At 39.8% G+C, this 19162-nt stretch overlaps 1 protein-coding gene across 1 annotated transcript in view; it reads left to right on the forward strand.

Annotated features, from left to right (window-relative positions):
* The first annotated feature begins 620 nt into the window (after nt 1-620).
* The window catches only part of COG6 (component of oligomeric golgi complex 6), a 113944-nt gene continuing 95402 nt past the window's right edge, over nt 621-19162 (forward strand). Inside the window, exons 1-4 of the mRNA XM_054719768.1 lie at nt 621-821; nt 3464-3607; nt 8126-8197; nt 13889-13947. Of these exons, the coding sequence (XP_054575743.1) occupies nt 669-821; nt 3464-3607; nt 8126-8197; nt 13889-13947 (428 nt within the window). The 5' untranslated portion in view covers nt 621-668. The remainder of the gene's footprint in view (nt 822-3463; nt 3608-8125; nt 8198-13888; nt 13948-19162) is intronic.

Here is a 19162-nt window from a genome sequence, read left to right on the forward strand (position 1 = left end):
AAGGCCACAACAAAGTAAAAAAAAGGAACTTTGAAAATTAATCTGTACCAAATATTCAACAAAGAAATTTTAAAGCCTATAACCCAAAGGGTATACAGTATAACAGTTCAGATGCCCACCCAACCTGCTCTTCAAATGAGCTATAAGCCTGTCTGCACTTCATAAACCAGATGTATCAGTTCGCTTGCTTTGCTTTTTCAATAAAGGTGCATGCTTTAATAAATTGGCTTTTCACAATGCATAAAGGTCTCTCATTTAAACACATTTATATGAGAAGATAAGAATGGAGATTGGGAACAGCTCTCTCCCTCTGACTCAGAGGGCTGTCCTGTTCGTAACACCTCTGGTGTTGGGGAGAGGGTGCTGACTATAACATACAGCTTACACTTCATAGATTCAGAATTAGGAAATCCTTTCAATCCCAAAAATATTAATCCAGAACGCTAAATCTGACTGCAGATCATACCACATTGGTCCCCTCCTCTCACGCTGAGGGTTTTGCTCCGCCTCCCTGTAGCTTCTCTGCCTTATCGCTTCCCAGGGCCTGGCTGAGCTGAGCTGTCCCTGCACAGCCTTCTCCGGGCGCATGCGCAGCACACCGCGCACGCGCAGTACTCGGCTGCCGGTCCGAGGTGGCTGCGGCTGAGCTGGGGGTGGGCTCCTGCGTTATGGCCGAGGGTAACGGGGAAGCAGTCACAGTCCCCGCGTCCGGGGCTGCCAACGGCCTCAGCAATGGGGCAGGCGGGACCTCGGCGCAACCCAACAATCCGCTGTCGCGGAAGCTGCATAAGATTTTGGAGACGCGGTTGGACAATGACAAGGTAACCGGAGCTGGCCGGACCGGGGGCGCGCGTCGCCCGCGGGGCTGAACCGGGACCGGGCGGCCTCCGTCCGACACCCAGTCCCCGCCGGGAGGACACCCCAGACCTTCGCGGGGAGGGGAGGCGAGGAGCCCTGGGGAAGGAAAGAGGTTTCCCGGGTATTGCTCCTATTTAAAAAGGTTCCTTGATAACTTTGGATCTGGGAGGACACCGTGGGTCCCTCTCCTACCCTCGGAGTTGTTCGGTCCGAGTTGGAGAGGTGGGATAAGAAACGGATGCAAAAGAGCCAATTACAAGATAAGACAACGTGAATCGGGGGTACGAGGACCAGGCATTTCCATCGACAAGTTAAAACAATTAAAATATGAAATTATTTTATATAATTTATTTTATTTCTTATTTGTATTATATTTTATGTAAGGCAACGCGAAAGAACCTGCTCGTGGCTAAGATGAAATAATATTTATTTAGTCTTAAGTACTGCCTGTGATTTGTGGGCTCAAGCTGTATTTCTGTACAAAATTGATTGTCCACATCCTTTCCCAAGTATTTCCTGAAATTTAGATGGGACTTTCTAGCTCCCTCATAGCTGGTTATCTCTTCTCTATCACTGTCTCTAGGTAAATTGGCTGATAATATATCACTGAGCTTTTAGAAATGTGTAGGTTACTGCAAACAAGCTGTCAATAAGAATTTGTGTGTAAAAAATAACATCTTAATATAATGAGTAAGGCTGTCTCTAGGCTACTACTTATTAGATAAAACCACCAAATTGATGCATTATGATTTAAGTGAATCCATTAACTTCTCTAAGCTTATGTTTTATTATTCCTAAGTTGTGAATACTGCTAGTAACCTCAGGATTGTTCTGAGGGTTCAATGAAAGAATCCAGGTGAAGTGCTCAGACAAGTGCCAGGCACTTACTGTTAGTTATTAAACGTTAATTTTATCATACAGTTTATTAAGTGTTTAAAACAGTGTCAAATATTGATATTTATTACTCATTTAATACAGCTACTCCAATAAATTGACATTATTTCCTTTACACATGAGAAAAATAAGGTATATAGAGAGTGTAAGTTACATCATATAACTAGTAATTGGTGGAGTTATAATTTACACTCAAGTCTGTGTGATTTTGTTCATTCAACATTTACTGACTACTTCTTTGAGCCAAGCCCTAAGAGACATTCCAGGACTGTAGCCTAAAGAGCCCATGGACTAAGACAAGAGTGTGGTGAAGGCCTGGGGAGGGGGTGTGGCAAAGGGGAAAACGGGGGACATCTGTAATAGTCAACAATGACAACAAAGATGTTTTCCTCTCTCTTAAGTATTACATTGAATTTAAATAGCTTTACTATTTTTGTCAATCCAGCCAGTATTTCAAAATAACATTCTAACTGAAACATGGAAGGGTAGCCTGTTAGACTATATAGTGTGTTAGTTTGGTTGTAGGAATTAATATGTGTAAGATTTAGGTTCCTGTTTTATATCTTGGGCCTGGTCCTCTGTCCTCTCTCCTCTATTCATCTCTCTATAGAAGAACTCGCTTACTTTCATAATTTTATACCAAAAGTCATTATGATTCTCAAATTTATAATCCTATTTCTGACACCTCTATGGAGATCCAGATTTGTACAATCAATTGTCCATATGGCAACTCCAATTGGACACCTGATCGACATAATAAAAACTTAACATCACTAGAACTCTTTTTCTCCAAACTGGTTCTCTCCCTACTGTTATTAAAGAATATCATCTTTTACCCATATAATCAAGAAGCATGTAAGTAATGTTTGATACCTGTCATTTTTTTTTTTTCACATCCCACATCCAATCCATTAGCAAGTCTTATAGGCTCTACCTTGAAAAAAATATCACCTGCAGTGCTACTACCGTGTTGGTCTATGCTACTATCAAATCTTGCTTGGATTATTTTAGTTTTTCCCTACTTGCTGCTTTTCTTGCCCCCTTCTACCACCCATCCTCACAAAGTTGGAACAAACTTTTAAATATGTAAAGCATATTACATTACTCCTGTGTTTAAAACCTCTAGTAGTTTCCCATGGCTTTAGTCACATTGGCCTTTCTGCTGCTTTAGGATCTTTGCATTCATTTCCTTTGTCTGTGGAAGGCTTTGCCCACACCGATGTCTCTTTCCTGTCACTCAGGCCTAAGTTCAAAAGTCACTTCAAAGAGGCCTACCTCTCTAAGTTTCTTTAAATTTTGCTCCCATTTACTCAGTTCCTACTGGCTGCCGGTGGTATTTGTTTCTTTTATATATCCTTCCAGAAAAAGGTTTATATAAGCATATAAGATTTTTCACCTTTTTAAAATGGATGTATCATAATTTCTTTAACCAATCCCCTTTAAATAGACATTAAAGTCATTTCTAATCTTTGCAATTACAAACAGTTCTGAAGTAAATAACCTTGAATACATGCCACAATACACAATAAGTATAACCTTATTATGTTTCAGAAATAATGCTGGCACTGTTAGTAATGTGAAGGTCATTCAACATTTTGGGGGTTGTTTAACGGAACATTATTTGAAAATGATTTTATTAATTTTTGGCTTGAGACTAGGAAAACATTTGAAAATTGATCCCAATAATTTTCTTCTATCATCTCTTGTTTAGGAAATGTTGGAAGCTCTCAAGGCACTTTCAACCTTTTTTGTTGAAAATAGTTTGCGGACGCGAAGAAATTTACGTGGAGATATTGAACGCAGAAGTTTAGCCATCAATGAAGAATTTGTAAGCATTTTCAAGGAAGTGAAGGAAGTATGTAAACTCTTTTCATTAAGCATTTATTGAAAATTTACTACATGCCTGACTCTGTACTAAGTATTTTGATTAATTAGGTTGGCATATTTGCTATTCATGTATCAAGTTCAAATAGAAAATTTAACTACTTACTCCAGAAGCATCTTAGTCTTTGGATTAGAGTGATTTCTGAATCTGTGACTTCCACTAATGCTGGTTCTTAAAAAGTTGTAACATTTGTTCTAGGATATTCTCTGTGGAATTTTAGCTTTTTAAACAATAATAATAATAATAAATAACATTTCTCTGAATAGTTTTCCAGTAGAGATATTCCCTCATTGAATAAATCTCCCTTGGATAACCACTTCCCCATTGAAGGTAATTAAAATTGAATTCCTTTAATACATTTTAAATTATGAAAATTTCAGCCCTAACCAGTTTGGCTCAGTGGATAGAGCATCGGCCTGCGGACTGAAGGGTCCCAGGTTCGATTCCAATCAAGGGCATGTACCTTGGTTATGGGCACATCCCCAGTAGGGGGTGTGTAGGAGGCAGCTGATCAATGTTTCTCTCTCATTGCTGTTTCTAACTCTATCCTTCTCCCTTCCTCTCTGTTAAAAATCAATAAAATATATTAAAAAAAATAAATTATGAAAATTTCAGATTAATTAAGATGAATATTTCAATGTGTAAATAATGATTCATCATACTTGAGTGAGCAGTCTACTCATCATCAGGTAAAATGAATTTTATTTTTTATGGTCTATTTTCATTATGTAACATATTGTTAATTATGTTAATATGACATCATAATATTACATAGTTAATATTTCTGTATGAGTTGTATGAGAGTGATACATGGTTTCAATGAGTACTTAATAAAAACATTTTAAACAATTTAGTAGGTTTTCATTGAGTAAAGACTAGTAATCTGGAAGGTTAAATGGAAAGTAAAGTGGTGTTCACCAAAATAGGAAGAACTGGTAGCAATGAGCACATCCAGATTTTGCTTTCTAAACACCCTTTCCTACTGAAAGAAACAATATTATCAGTACCAGAAAGCAAGAAAGCTGTCTGTGATTATTGGGAAAGTATCAGAAAGACTGGAGCTACTTGAAAAGGCTTCTACTGACCAAATGTAGGACTATTTGAGCATCAGTAAGAATAACTCAGTGGACTGAAACACATCAAACATGTTTAGTCCATGAATTCATAATGATATCAGAAACCAAACAAAACCCTCATTAGTTATCTTTGGTGGATGTAAGGGAAAAATTTATTATTTTGAAAACTTTTAAATAAAAGGAAAGAATTACTAAACATTAATCCTACCTTTTATACCAATTATATATGGTTGTTGAGGGCAAACTTTTCTTTATAGAAATATTCCATCTAATAAATGAAGAAGAAATGGTAGAATTAGATTAGAAGTTATAACCACTCTTGAATGTGTAGGTCTAGCTCAGGGTTTTTCAACATTCTACATTTTGCAATATAGAATGTTTAGTAGCATCTCTAGCCTCTAAACACTAGATGCCAGTAGCACCATTTTCCCCCCAGTTATTTCAATCAAAAAATGTCTCCAGACAATGCCAAATGCCCCCTTGCAGGGCAAAACTGCCGCAGTTGAGAACCACTGATCAAGCCTTTGATCATCACTAGCTGCTACCCTCACAAAAAGAGGAAAAACCATATATGTGACTATTAATCTACCTAATAAAAGAGTAACATGCTAATTGACCATACCTGCGTGATGCCCACCAACCAATCAGGAGTGAGTATGCAAATTAAACAAAGATGGCAGGTTAATTTGCATACACAGGCACGCCGGGGGCAGGGCGGGATGCTTGTGTTGTCACCATGGTGATGTCGCAGGCATTCCGCACCACCCCAGCTTCTCCGGGCCTCTGGGCAGCGTGGGAAGGCAGAAAGGCGGCTCCGAGCTGGAGCAGAAAGGCTGCTCCGGCCAGAGCGAAGGCAGTGCCAGCAGCCAGGGGAAGGAAGGCCCATTCTTGCACGAATCTTTGTGCATTGGGCCTCTAGTAAAGTTATACAACACCAGAATTCTTGCCAGAAAATGGAACCAGATATAATCAAGCTTCTAGATCTAACTGCTGCAGTTTATAGGAAATGCAGGCAACAGAAGAGTATATTAACAGCATGAAGACTGTCAGCAAAATCTGGAATGTTGGAAACTGTATGGGCAAATGAACTAGTTTCTTCAACAAATAAATTATAAAAAAAAAAAAAGATAGAAAGAAAGAAAGAAATAGACAAAAGAAAGAAAAAAATAGAAATAGAGAGAGAGAGAGGGGAGGGAGGGAGGAGGAGGGCCCTGGCTAGATAATTCAGTTGGTTAGAGCGTCTTCCTGATATGCCACAGTTTCAGGTTTGATCCAGGTCACATATAAGAATCAAGCAATGAATGAGTAAATAAGTGGAACAACAAATTGATGTTTCTCTTTCTCTCTCTTTAAGCAATAATTAAAAAAAAAAGAAATATTCAATTAATTACTATTTGTGAATCTTCTTTGGTTCCTCATTTGAACAAATTGGTAAAAAATTGAGACAATTGGGGAAATTTGAACACTGATTAGATATTTACTTTAACCCTTTGCACTCGCTTGCTTTTTTCTCGATTCCTTTATTCTACTCGGGATTTAATTTTTTAAATACCCCAGATTTTACAAAGCATGGCAGTAGAATAAAAAAACTGGAGTTTCTTTTCATAAAAAATTATTTATTTGGATTTTTTTATATTTCAAATACATACGAGCTGCTACCGATGCTAACCGTGTCGAGTCACACTCGACATCCGAGTGCAAAAGGTTAATAGATTATTGTTAAATGATTAGATATGTAAATAGCATTGTGTCTTTTTTTGAGTCCTCATAGAAATACATATGGATATGATTATGGATGAAATTATATATCTGGAATTCAAAATGATTCTGTTTGTGGGGGAAGGAGAAAGTGAGTGGGAAAGAGGAAGGAAGTGGGTAGAGGTGAAACAAAGGTGGTCACAAGTTGGTAATTGTTGAACCAGATAATATGTACATGGTCATTCATAGTATCTCAACATTTGGATATTTTTGAAAATTCTACATAACAAAAAAGATTTTAAAGAATTTATCATACTCTAGTTGTATTTCACAACCTATAATTTTATTTAATTAGGGAAAAAAGAAGACAGTTTACTCTAAGTTCAAAGATTTTACAGTGTAAAAGTCCCTTGAATTACAATTTACCAAATCTCTACATTTAAGTCATATATTGAGAGAGGTAATTTCTATTATTTTACAAAGCAAACCCATTTAATATGGTAGCTAAAGTAAATATTAGGAGTAGATATTTTTGACCTAGCTGACTGATAATGTCATAGTACTATTATTTTTATATTATACAGTAAAATTTAAGGGAATGGTGAGATGAGTTTGTGTATCTGCTATTGCTAATATCAATTATACCTGCTTCTTTTATTATTTACATCAAAACAGTTTAGAACTTAGTTTAGTAATTTGAATTACATACTGATTATAGACAAATGTGAAGAGTGGCATTTGAAAATATCTGGTACTATAATTTTTATAATATAAAGTACTTAATAGAGAGAAGGAAAAAAATCTTAATTCTAGAACTGAGATTAATGTTTATCCTATCTAATAAAAGAGTAATATGCAAACTGACCATCACTCCAACACACAAGATGGCTGCTCCATGTGGTCAAAGATGACTGCCCCCATGTGGACAGAAGATGGCCGCCACAAGATGGCCAGCAGGGGAGGGCAGTTGGGGGTGACAGGGCCTGCAGGGAAGAGCAGTTGGGGGAGACCAGGCCTGCAGGGGAGAGCAGTTGGGGGGGACCAGGCCTGCAGGCGAGGGTAGTTGGGGGGGACCAGGCCTGCAGGGGAGGGCAGTTAGGGATGACCAGGCCTGCAGGGGAGGGCAGTTAGGGGTGACCCGGCCTTCAGGGGAGGGCAGTTAGGGGTGACCAGGACTACAGGGGAGGGCAATTAGGGGCAATCAGGCTGGCAGGGGAGCAGTTAGGCATCAATTAGGCTGGCAGGGGAGTGGTTAGGGGGTGATCAGGCTGGCAGGCAGAAGCAGTTAGGGGCAATCAGGAAGAGAGAGAGAGAGAGAGAGAAAGAAACATCTACATGAGAGACACATCAATTGGTTGCCTCATGCAAGTGCCCGACTGGGCCCCGGCCCAGGGATTGAACCTGCAACTCAGGTATGTGTCCTTGACTGGGAATCAAACCCATGACCCTTTGACCTTTCCTTGTGTAGGCTGACACTCTAACCATTGACCCACACTGGTCAGGGCAAGCATTTGCCGTTTTTTGTTTCACTAGTTTATTTTACACCTTTTCTAACACTATATGTTCTTCTTTTTAATCATTTCTAGTCTTAAATATGGGATATTTAGTTATGTTTTGGGGGGAAAAAATTCATGGGTTGAAAATCAGGATTTGTCTTAGAGAAGAGAAATTTTTTTACCAGTATATTTTATGGTGTTAACTTTTCTCCTTTCAGGAACTGGAAAGCATAAATGAAGATGTTCAAGCAATGAGTAGCTGTTGTCAAGATATGACAAGTCGCTTACAGGTACTCTATAATGGCTTGATTTTAGCATAGTTCCCGGTACAAAGTAACTGTTAGAGAGGTCTACAAAATGTATGGATATCTACTACATCATGCCCTGTGGGAAGTTTGTAATATTGTTCAGTTAACTCCAGAAGCCTTTATATTTTGATCTGGCTGGTGCAGAGCTAACTGTGTAGAGTTTTGATAAACCTTTCAATCCCATATATATGCCATAAGTCCAGCAGAAATAATTTCTTAATAGAAAGCCTTAGGAGTAAGTTCAAACTCAAGCTTAATTATGAATCGTGCTCAGCCTAAAAAAAAAAAAATCTCAGGAAAATATGTTTAATTTTACTCATAGCCTGTATATTAAAACTGTTCTGAACCTCTGTTTTGGTTGTGGAGTTAGCATTTAATCTAATTATCCTCAGTCATGTGGAATAGGTTCTTCCTAAGTTAAGAGTCAGTCATGATTATTTCTACTACCTTAACATTTTTATTACAAACTTTTATCTATAAGATTCTCTTGGACCTATTGTCAGCTACAGTTATTATAGGAAGAATCATGAATCTATTCATAGTCCACAGAATAATTGTAGGTACTTGTATGATCTGTCTGCAGAACTAGTCAATTTCCTGTTTCTAAAATTTTAACTTTCCTAGTGTTGTCTAATTTTTTTATTCTTAACTAACACATCAAATATTATTGGTATATTTATTTTCTAATATTTAGATCTTTGTTAATTATACAATATCTAAATAATCATATAAACTGCTAATTGTTGCCTTTTCACTTTTTTGTACTTACTTTTGTTGCATAGTAATTGATTTTGTTTGACTTTTCTTTCCAGACTTGCAACATTTCCTCATAGCTTTTTATATTGAATATTTAAAAATATTTTATACTACTTATTGTTTACATTCACTATTTTTAATTTAATTTAATTTATTGGGGGTACTATTGGTTAATAACATTTTATAGGTTTCAGGTGTACAGTTCTATAATATATCATCTGTACTGCATTGTGTGCTCACCATCCTAAGTGAAATGTTAGGTGGAAAAGGACAAGAACCATATGATTTCACTCATGTATGATACATTCATTCTTTATTCTTAGATTAGTAGGTGTTAGATCTATGATTTTGAAAATCTTATTTATTGGCACTAATTTATTTGGATATAGTGTTGTTATAATCTTAATAGTACCCACTTATACTATCAACTCTAGAATAATGTTTTCAATTCATTTATTTATAAAAAGAAGTATTTCTTGGTAAATCCCCTCTCTTTTTACATTATAGGGTGTTATAATGACTTATAGAGTGTTATAATTTAATTATTTAATTAATTTTTCTAAAATGCTTTGGATTTAGGACAGTTTAGAAATTGATATTATGAGATACATTTAGAAATTAAATCAGAAATTTTTTTGGTATGCTATGGTTTATCCCTTTGGCTATGTTTGTACTTTAATAAATTATATTTGTAGTCATATGTTTATTATTTAATGAGAAGTAATCATCTTTGACATTGAAGATAAATTGACTAAAATTATTTTAGGGTAATAATCTTTACAAGTATTATTAAACATTAATTTGGAATCATTACCACAATTTGTAAATGAAGCATCAGGAAATAATGCAAAAATTCTAATTGCATAACATTTTACACAAGTATAATATTTCAGTGATTAATTGATGGTGGTGCTTATAAGATACACCCTTAATTTAGTAATTACTAAGGCTAAAGAGAAGCTAATACACATTTTATGATACTGATTTTGTGAAGCACTCTTTTTTCATAAAATACTAGAGGCCCGGTGCATGAAAATTCATGCACTGGAGGGGGGATCCCTCAGGCCGGCCTGCCCCCTCTCACAGTCCAGGAGCCCTCAGGGGTGGGAGGCGACCCGGCGATCAGGGGAAGGTGACGCCCCATCACACCTCTGCTGCTGCCACTGCCGGCAGCTCAAGCCTTGGCTGGCCCTAGTTACCTAGTTACCCAGAGCCTCGGGCAGCCCTGGGCAGCTGGGGGACTGAGGGAACTGGGGGACTCTGGAGGCAGGTGCTCGGAGCCTTTTCTCGCACCTGCCACCTTGGTGGGGATGGGGACTGGGTGCCGCCATCTTGTGGCTATGGGCACCACCATCTTTGAGGGCATGGCAGTCAATTAGCATATTCCCTCCTTATTGGCTGTGGGCGCCACCATCTTTGTGACAGCATGAGAGTCAATTAGCATATTCCCTCTTTATTAGATAGGATGTTAATAAGTTTTAGAATTGAAATATAATATTTAAAAAATTGTACAAGGCAAGATAAAGTGTGGAAGTGGATCTTTAAAGCAAAATGACATTAGGAAAGATAAACATTGGAAGAAGTTATTGGATTTGAAGAGTAGTAATTTTAGAAGAATATCATGGGAGCTATCATGTTTGGCACCATTCATTAAAAGTTCATGATCTGCTAAATTATCTAGGTTTAAATCTATTTTCTTAAAAATATCTACTATTTCTTGGGCACTTAATTTGGTTGCAAGGAAAACAGCCTCAAAATAGCTTCCCTAGAGATGAGGGTGGGACTCTGTTAATGACTGAGAGGAGGTAGATAAATCAGTAAGAGAAAATGTCATTGACAGTCTGGACTTGGCTTTAAGAACCCAGAACTTGGTGGTGGTTGGAGGGTGTTTTTAGATCTAATGCAGCTCTAGAAACATTAGCAGCAGAAGTTTTTTTTTTGTACTGACCCAGCATGAAAATGACCCCCATCCTCCTTCCTTTGTTTTTTTCTGGTATTCTCTCTTTAACAGACTGCCCTCCACTCTGTGTTTTTGTCTACTATATAATTTTTTTAATTGTCTAAAGTTTTACATATGTCTCCTTTTTCTCCAATTGACATCCCCCCACCAGCCATTCCCACCCCGGGCAAGCCCCCACCACCCCAGTGTCTGTGTCCATTGGTTATGCTCGTATGCATGCATACAAGTCCTTTGGTTGCTCTCTAACACCCCCTCCCCTCCCATTTGTCTCTGGGTCAGTTCTTGTTCATCAAATTATGTTGATCATTATATCCCACATATAAGTGAGATCATTTGATATTTATCTTTCTCCGACTGGCTTATTTCGCTTAGCATAATGCTCTCCAGTTCCATCCATGCTGTTGTAAATGGTAAAAGTTCCTTCTTTTTTATAGCGGCATAGTATTCCATTGTGTAGATCAGTGGTCGGCAAACTGCGGCTCTCGAGCCACATGAGGCTCTTTGGCCCCTTGAGTGTTCTAATGCCACTTCTTCAAAATAGACTCGCACAGGCCGAAAACCGACTTCTGCGCATGGGCCACGAAATTTCAATCGCACTGTACGTGCGCGCTCGCACGTGGTATTTTGTGGAAGAGCCACACTCAAGGGGCCAAAGAGCCACATGTGGATCACAAGCCACAGTTTGCTGACCACTGGTATAGATGTACCACAGTTTTTTAATCTACTCAACTGCTGATGGGCATGTAGGTTGTTTCCAAATCTTAGCAATTGTAAATTGTGCTGATATGAACATAAGGGTGCATATATACTTTCTGGTTGGTGTTTCTGGTTTCTTGGGATATAGTCCTAGTCCTACCTAATAATAGACAAATATGCAAATTGACTGTACCTTCGCTATGCCCACGATTGGCCAGGAGGCGCGGGGGGGCGGGACTCGGGGTGGCCGGGGTGGCTGATTGGGCCAGCAGGACGCTGAGCTCGTGTCGCCAGCGGCGGTGCGAGCTCAGCGTCTGTGCCATGGCTGTGCTGCGGCACAGAAGGGGCCTCTGGGGCAGCGAGCTCACGTCCCGCCGCGGACCATCAAAAGCGGGGGAGCTGGGTGCCTGTCTGCTCAGGCACCAGGCCTTTCAGAAGCCTCCGCCACACCAGAGGCTTCTGAAAGGCCTGGTGCACCAGCAGACAGGCACCAGCTCCCCCGTGATCGAAAGCGAAAGCGTGGGAGCTGGGTGCCTGTCCGCTCTGGCACCAGGATGGCAGATTAGGCCTAGGGGACCCTACACGTGCATGATTTAATCATGCACTGGGCCTCTAGTACTTTATAATTTTACTAGAGGCCCGGTGCACGAAATTCGTGCACGGGCGTGCGGAGGGGGAGGGTCCCTCAGCCCTGTCTTGGCCTGCAAAGACGCCAGTATCCCTCACCCCGGCCTCTAGCCAGAGGTTCCTCCCCTCCTTCTGCACAGCCTCTGGGAAGATGCTTGTCCTGGGGCCTCCTCAGGGCCCCGCCCACAACACCCTGCAGCTCGGGTACTCGGGGGCTTGGGCTTTTAGGTCTGGCTTCCTCATCTGGCATGGTGAGCATCAGCTGCCATGGGAGCCTTGCCTTAGGAGTCACCCCCTTGGACCATACTACTTGTGAGTGTGTGTGGGGGGTGGCCTCGGTGGCAGTGATTTGATGTCTGTAGCATGCCCGCTGACACCCACCACCACAGTGCCACACTGGTCCCGTCTGGACTGCTGGCAGGGGGCTTCCAGTCTGCGACTGGGGCTGATGGGCTGCGACTGGGGGCTGCAGGTGGAGGACCCAGGCACCGGAGGAGATGTGGGCGGGCGGCCCTGGAGGCCCCTTCATTTCTGCCGCACGGCCGGCCGGGCTGGGGATGTGGAATCGCTGCCCCAGAGGCCCCTTCTCTGCCGCAGCACAGCCGTGGCGTGGACGCTGAGCTCGTGCTGCCACTGGCAACGCGAGCTCAGCATCCCGCTCCCAGTCCTCTGGCCAGAGACCCCTCCGTGGCCAAGGAGCAGATGCTGGGCTCCCGTTGCCAGGGCGATGCCTCCAGCGTCTGCTATGGGCGCCGCGATTTTTGTCGCGGAGTGATGGCTAATTTACATATTACTCTTTTATTATATAGGATAATTTCCATCTAGTAGCGACTTTATGTATATATTCTTTTGACTCAATATCCCCTCAAGGCCTAGACCCTCTGTCTTTTTTTTGCCTTACAACCACTTGTTTCTTCCCTCATTAATAACTGCCTTATTTCAGGTCTTTGAGAGAGTCTGATCGACTACATCTGTCTTTTGTTTTAATCCACTTTATAAATATTTGCCTATTCTTGGATAGAACACCTTATTTTTCAGGTTTTTGCTCCTGATCCTTTCAGCTCTGGCTTGTGGGAGGGAGGACTGCTTGGTATGGAACTTGGTCAGGAGCAGCTTGTGTCTTTTAGATAGGGCTGTTTCTAATCTTCACCAAAACTTTATATGAGAGGTAGTTTGTATATCTCAACTCCCAAATGTTTATCTCCATCTTGGCCATTTCTGATGAGTATTTCAGTGACTTAACTTACAACTCCATTTAGAGGTCTCATGGTGTCTCACCATGTGCATAACAAGTCATATTCTTCATCCTTAACTTGCCCTTCCAGTGCTTCTGTTTCACAAAAAGCATCACGAACTGTTAAATTCTTTAGTCAGCATCCTGATATCTTTTTCTTTTTTGTAAGCCTTAGTATGATGTATGTTTTGATAACATTGAGTGAGTTCTTCTTGGTAAAGGTAGTATATGAGCCTTAAAACTTATGTTTTAATTACGACTCGGGTGTTTTTATAAACTTTTGAGTTCTGGAGTGTGATCTCCTTTGCTATAAGTCTAAACTCCAGTAAGTGGTAGTGTTAGTTTTTTGAAGTATAACAAAATTGAAATGTACTGATATTAGATATGTTTATAATTTTAGGCAGCAAAAGAACAGACTCAGGATTTGATAGTAAAAACCACTAAGCTTCAAGCCGAAAGGTAAGTTCTTCTTATATATAATCACCCCTTCATTAATTTGGAGGTTAAGTGGAAAGAAAATTATAGACGAAGCCAACTCAAATTTAAAACAAAATAATAAAAAACATGATTCAAGATTGTTATAACATATGAGGTTTAAGCTGTTGTCCAACATTAACCTTGCTATTGAGGTTAAGGGATTATCCCTTTTTTGGAGTTGACAATATGTTATTGTTAGCTATAGAATTAAAAATGATTGCTATTTAAAACGTAGGCATATTTTTAATATATTTTTATTGATTTCAGAGAGGAAAGGAGAGGGAGAGAGAGATAAAAACATCAATGATGAGAGAGAATCATTGACCAGCTGCCTCCTGCATGCCCCCCATTGGGGATCGAACCCCAAACCCAGGCATGTTCCCTGACCGAGAATTTGAACCATGACTTCCTGGTTCATAGGTTGACACTCAACCACTGAGCCACACCAGTTGGGCAGTATTTAAAAAAAATTTTTTTTACAATCATTGTCCATTTTGTTTTAACTATGATGTATTTTCTCTGGTATATTCAAGAGGTAATTGTATAAATTCTTCTTGGAGTGGTTTACAAATAGGAATACTGATATTTGTTGACCCAGTCAATACAATATGGAGTCATGTATTGTAGTGTATATTATAGTCTCTTGTAATTTATTGTTGGTTTCATTTCATGTATCTTTTTTCCTACCAAATTGTGAGCTCCTTGAGAACAATGACAATTTCTTATTCTCCTTGTGTCTCCAGTGCCTAACACATGGATTCAATAAAAAATTTTTGAGTGCATGGATGTGGAATGCAACTATTGTAACGTTAGGGAAGGAAGGTAAAATAAAAACTGAAAAATAAGCATTGTATTGCAGCTTATAACATATATGGGATTCCGATTAATGTCTACAGGAAGAAATATTAGAACATTTTTCTTCTGTTCATATTTTCTCAAAACTAGGTAAGGTTATGGTCATTATTTTAGTAAGCCTATCAGAGTGTTTTGGCCTGGTATACTTTTAGCAAGTGAAAATTTGTGACATTCTAGTATGCCAAGAGCTATAGAAATGTTGTACCAGGTGGATTTTGTGTGACTGTATCTAAGGAAAATTACATAGCAGAAATTATGATAACAAATTCCTATGAGCTGGCAGAGAGGTGTTTTCCCCATTTTTAAATAAATTTAAAAAAAATTTTAACAAGAAAATTTGTTAAATAGTTAGCTTTAGAAATAGAAATTCAATGGGCTTATTTGGATAACATGTAATCCTCATTCAGACAGTAAATGTATACAGGATATGAATATTTTCCTAACCGGTGTTGAAAAAGGTCAGTCATTGTGACAGCTGATGCTCTGACAGGTAAAGTTCAATGTAGAATTGTCTTCATAGAACTGCAGCTTAACATTTCCCCTTAATATTTAGTTGGTAGAAGATGCATTTCATTGATAGTCCAGAAAGACTAAATCTACATGATCATACTTTCATCTTTTTTAATACAATTGAAATGACTATTCATTATATATTTTATTATCTCTTGTAAAAGCCCACCCACCAAATTTCTCTCTGGACTGAAAAAAAGTATCTGGTGAATGTTTGTGTCTTTTTGAGGTATAACATATTATAGAAGAATGAGGACAAAAATCTGACTTCTAATCTAAATCTCATTAGATTTTTTATTTTGTATAAGTTATTTCTTAATCTCCCATAGCCTCAGTTTCCACATCTGATGAAAGAGAATAATATCTGTGATGATTAACTAAGTTATCTAGTGTAGAACACTCCTGACATACATCATAACACTGTACTCCTCCGTCCCCCTCCTCTTCTGTTAGATATGGAAACCTAAAGGCTGTGGTGGCTAGCAAGCTTAGGCTCTTTTGTGCTTAATTGCAGTAGCTTTACTTAGCTATGTTATTTGCTTTCTCATTCTATCTCAATATTTCTTATTTAATTTTTAGTAGTTTTTTTTTTTTTTTAAATCCTCACCTGAGGATATTTTTTTCATTGGTTTCTAGAGAGAGTGGAAGGGAGGGAGAAGGCTGGGGAGTGGAGGGGTTGGGGGAGGAGGAGGCAGAGAGAGAGAGAGAGAGAGAGAGAGAGAGAGAGAGAGAGAGCGAGAGCGAGAGCGTGCACCATGGAATAGTTGCTTCCTGCACCTCCCCTACTAGTGTTGTGGATGCCCTTGACCAGGAATTAAACTCATAACCCTGGCCAGGGCTATTTTTTAGTAGCTTTAAGTATGTTACTTATTTAAACTACTTTAAGGTTTTGAATTGGTAACACAAAAATATAAAACTGTTGCTTTTGTACAAATATAAGATATATCACAGATACATATGTCTGAAGCAGTGGAGTATCAGACCTCTTTTCTTTCTTCCTCTCTCATTTAAATCTATAAAATTTAGAGAAGAAAATTAAAATTAGATATAACTTCACCACCCAGACATAGTCACTGGTAATATTTTGGTGTATTTTCTCCCAGAGTGAGTATGTGTGCGTAGTTATATTTTACGCGCATTTTCTGTGTCTTTTATTTTTAAAAAACTGTCTCTTTTAGTGGTGGCATTTGTCTTGTTAATAAGCCAACATATGTTTAAGCATTCTTAAGTTATTGAATGTTTGTATTTTTTTCATTACTAAAAGTAATGGTTTGGTAAATGCTTTTGAATCATTATGTGCATTTCAGATTATTTCCTTAGGATATAGGACATCTATATCATAAAAGGCCTGTTGTCTTGACGCTGTAACAGCGGAACGACCAAACAACTGGTCACCAGGGGGTGCGTGGAGCACCTCTCGCGGGCTGAGACTCGTGGCTCAGCGGGGCGCGCGAGGGGCTGGCAGGGCCCACGGCTTGTGCAGGGTGGTTCTGGGGTCCCCACCGCTCATGCAGGGCGGGTCTGGGGTCTTGAGGCTCAGGCAGGGTGGGTCTGGGTGTCGCATTATTTCACACACTGGGCCGCTAGTATTCCTATATTATTAATGAATCAAATGGTAGACACTTTAAAAAAATATCCTGATGTACATTGCCTAAATTTTTCACCATAAAGGTTATATACCATTTACATGTCCATCAGCAATGTATGAGAATGTCTCTTTTATTAAATCCTTGTCAGCATAGGTGTTATTATAAACTTTGCCAATTTCATAGATGAAAAATTAGTGTCACACTTTTAATTTACACTTCATTAAATATGGTGAGTCGACATTTTTTTTCCATTTTGTTTTGCCATTTATATTCAATTTTTGTTTTGATTATATCTTATGTCCATTTTTTCTACTAGTCTTTTTCTTATTAATTTGAAGTTATTTGGTGGCGGTAAGCCTAGAAGGTAGCATTAAAATATGACAGAGACATATTTTTAGGGGGGGAAATGGCACTACAATATTCATAAATCATGTTCTGGGATGATTTGAAGAAATTATTATAAAGATTAAATAGTCTATTTTAAATATTCAAGCAGAATATAAATACATGTCCTTAACATTCATGTCTATGTGTAAATAATTTTTTTAAATAATTGGGTGTTGCTATAACATTTTTCTGTGACTTGCTTTTTGGGAATTAACTTTAATGTGATATGATCAATATAAGTAATACTTGGGGGCTGGGGGGAAGGGAAGAGATTAAACAAAGATTTTATATGCATGTATGCATTACCCATGGACACAGACAATAGGGTGGCAAAGGCCTGGAGAGGGGCGGAAACCCAGTGGAGGAGAGCAATGGGGGGAAAAAGGAGGAACATCTGTAGTAATCTCAACAATAAAGATTAAAAATAAATAAAAATGCCATTGCTTTCTCACACCATGTAATTTTAAAAAATAAATACACAGTGTCCTATTTAATAATAGACAAATATGCAAATTGACCATACCTCCGACACACCCACAAGCCACGCCCACAAGCCACGCCCACCTTCCAATCAGAGCGAGTATGCAAATTAACCCAAACCAAGATGGCTACAGCCACAGAGAGCAAGGTTTCCTAGGTAACAGAGGAAGCCAAGCTTTCCACCTGCCCTTGCCAGGCCTAAGCCTCCACTCAAGCTACAAAGTTTTAATTATAGAAGGTAAACAAATTCAAACAAATGGTGGCAGAATGGAGCTTGAGAGAGCAGGCCAGGGTTGCCGCCAGTAACAGGGGAAGCAAAGCTTTCCGCACACCCTGGCTGGGCCCACCCGCTTAAGGCAACAAAGTTTCAATTATAACCCCAACAGAAATGGCTACCGGCCTCGGAGGGAGCCCCAGGCTTGGCTTGGCTCTGCTCCAGGCTACAAAGTTTCAATTGTAGAAGGAAAATAAATTCCAGATACCAGGGCCTCCGCTTGCATTGCCAGGGGGTGTGGCCCGCCTGCAAACCACCACAGGCCCCTCGCTCAGGCCGCCCCACACCCCAAGGGAACCCCCACCTGATCCGGGATGCCCTTCAGGGCAAACCAGCTGGCCCCCACCCCTGTACCAGGCCTCTATCCTATCTAATAAAAGAGTAATATGCAGATTGATCATCACTGCAACACACAATATAGCTGCCCCATGTGGTCAAAGATCCTGCTTCCATGTGGACACAAGATGGCCACCACAAGATGGCCAGCAGGAGAGGGCAGTTGGGAGGCACCCAGCCTGCAAGGGAGGGCAGTTGAGAAGGACCAGGCCTGCAAGGGAGGGCAGTTGGAGGTGATAAACCCTGCAGGAGAGGGCAATTAGGGGTAACCAGGCCGGCAGAGGAGGGAAGTTGGGGGCAAACAGGCTGGCAGTAGAGTGGTTAGGGGGTGATCAGGCTGGCAGGCAGAAGCGGTTAGGGGCAATCAGGAAGGCAGGCAGGCAAGCAGTTGGGAGCCAGCAGTCCTGGATTGTGAGAGGGATGTCCGACTGCCCTGGATTGTGAGAGGGATGTCGGACATCCCTCGAGGGCAGTCGGACATCCCTCGAGGGGTCCCAGATTGGAGAGGGTACAGGCTGGGCTGAGGGACAACCCTCCTCTGTGCACGAATTTCGTGCACCAGGCCTCTAGTTAGAGATAATGTTAAACGTTGAATTTGTATAAATATCAAATATATTTTTCAAATTTTTGGTAGAAATATTAATAACCTTTTCTTCAGAACTTTTAATATAAAAATGTATACTTGAAATGCCTATCAATTCCTGATTAAGACATTTTAAGAATGAGCTCTTTGAATTCTTGATTGTCATCATCAAAGAAAACTTTG

Source organism: Eptesicus fuscus, chromosome 8, assembly GCF_027574615.1.
Source record: "Eptesicus fuscus isolate TK198812 chromosome 8, DD_ASM_mEF_20220401, whole genome shotgun sequence".
In the NCBI taxonomy this organism is placed as follows: domain Eukaryota; kingdom Metazoa; phylum Chordata; class Mammalia; order Chiroptera; family Vespertilionidae; genus Eptesicus; species Eptesicus fuscus.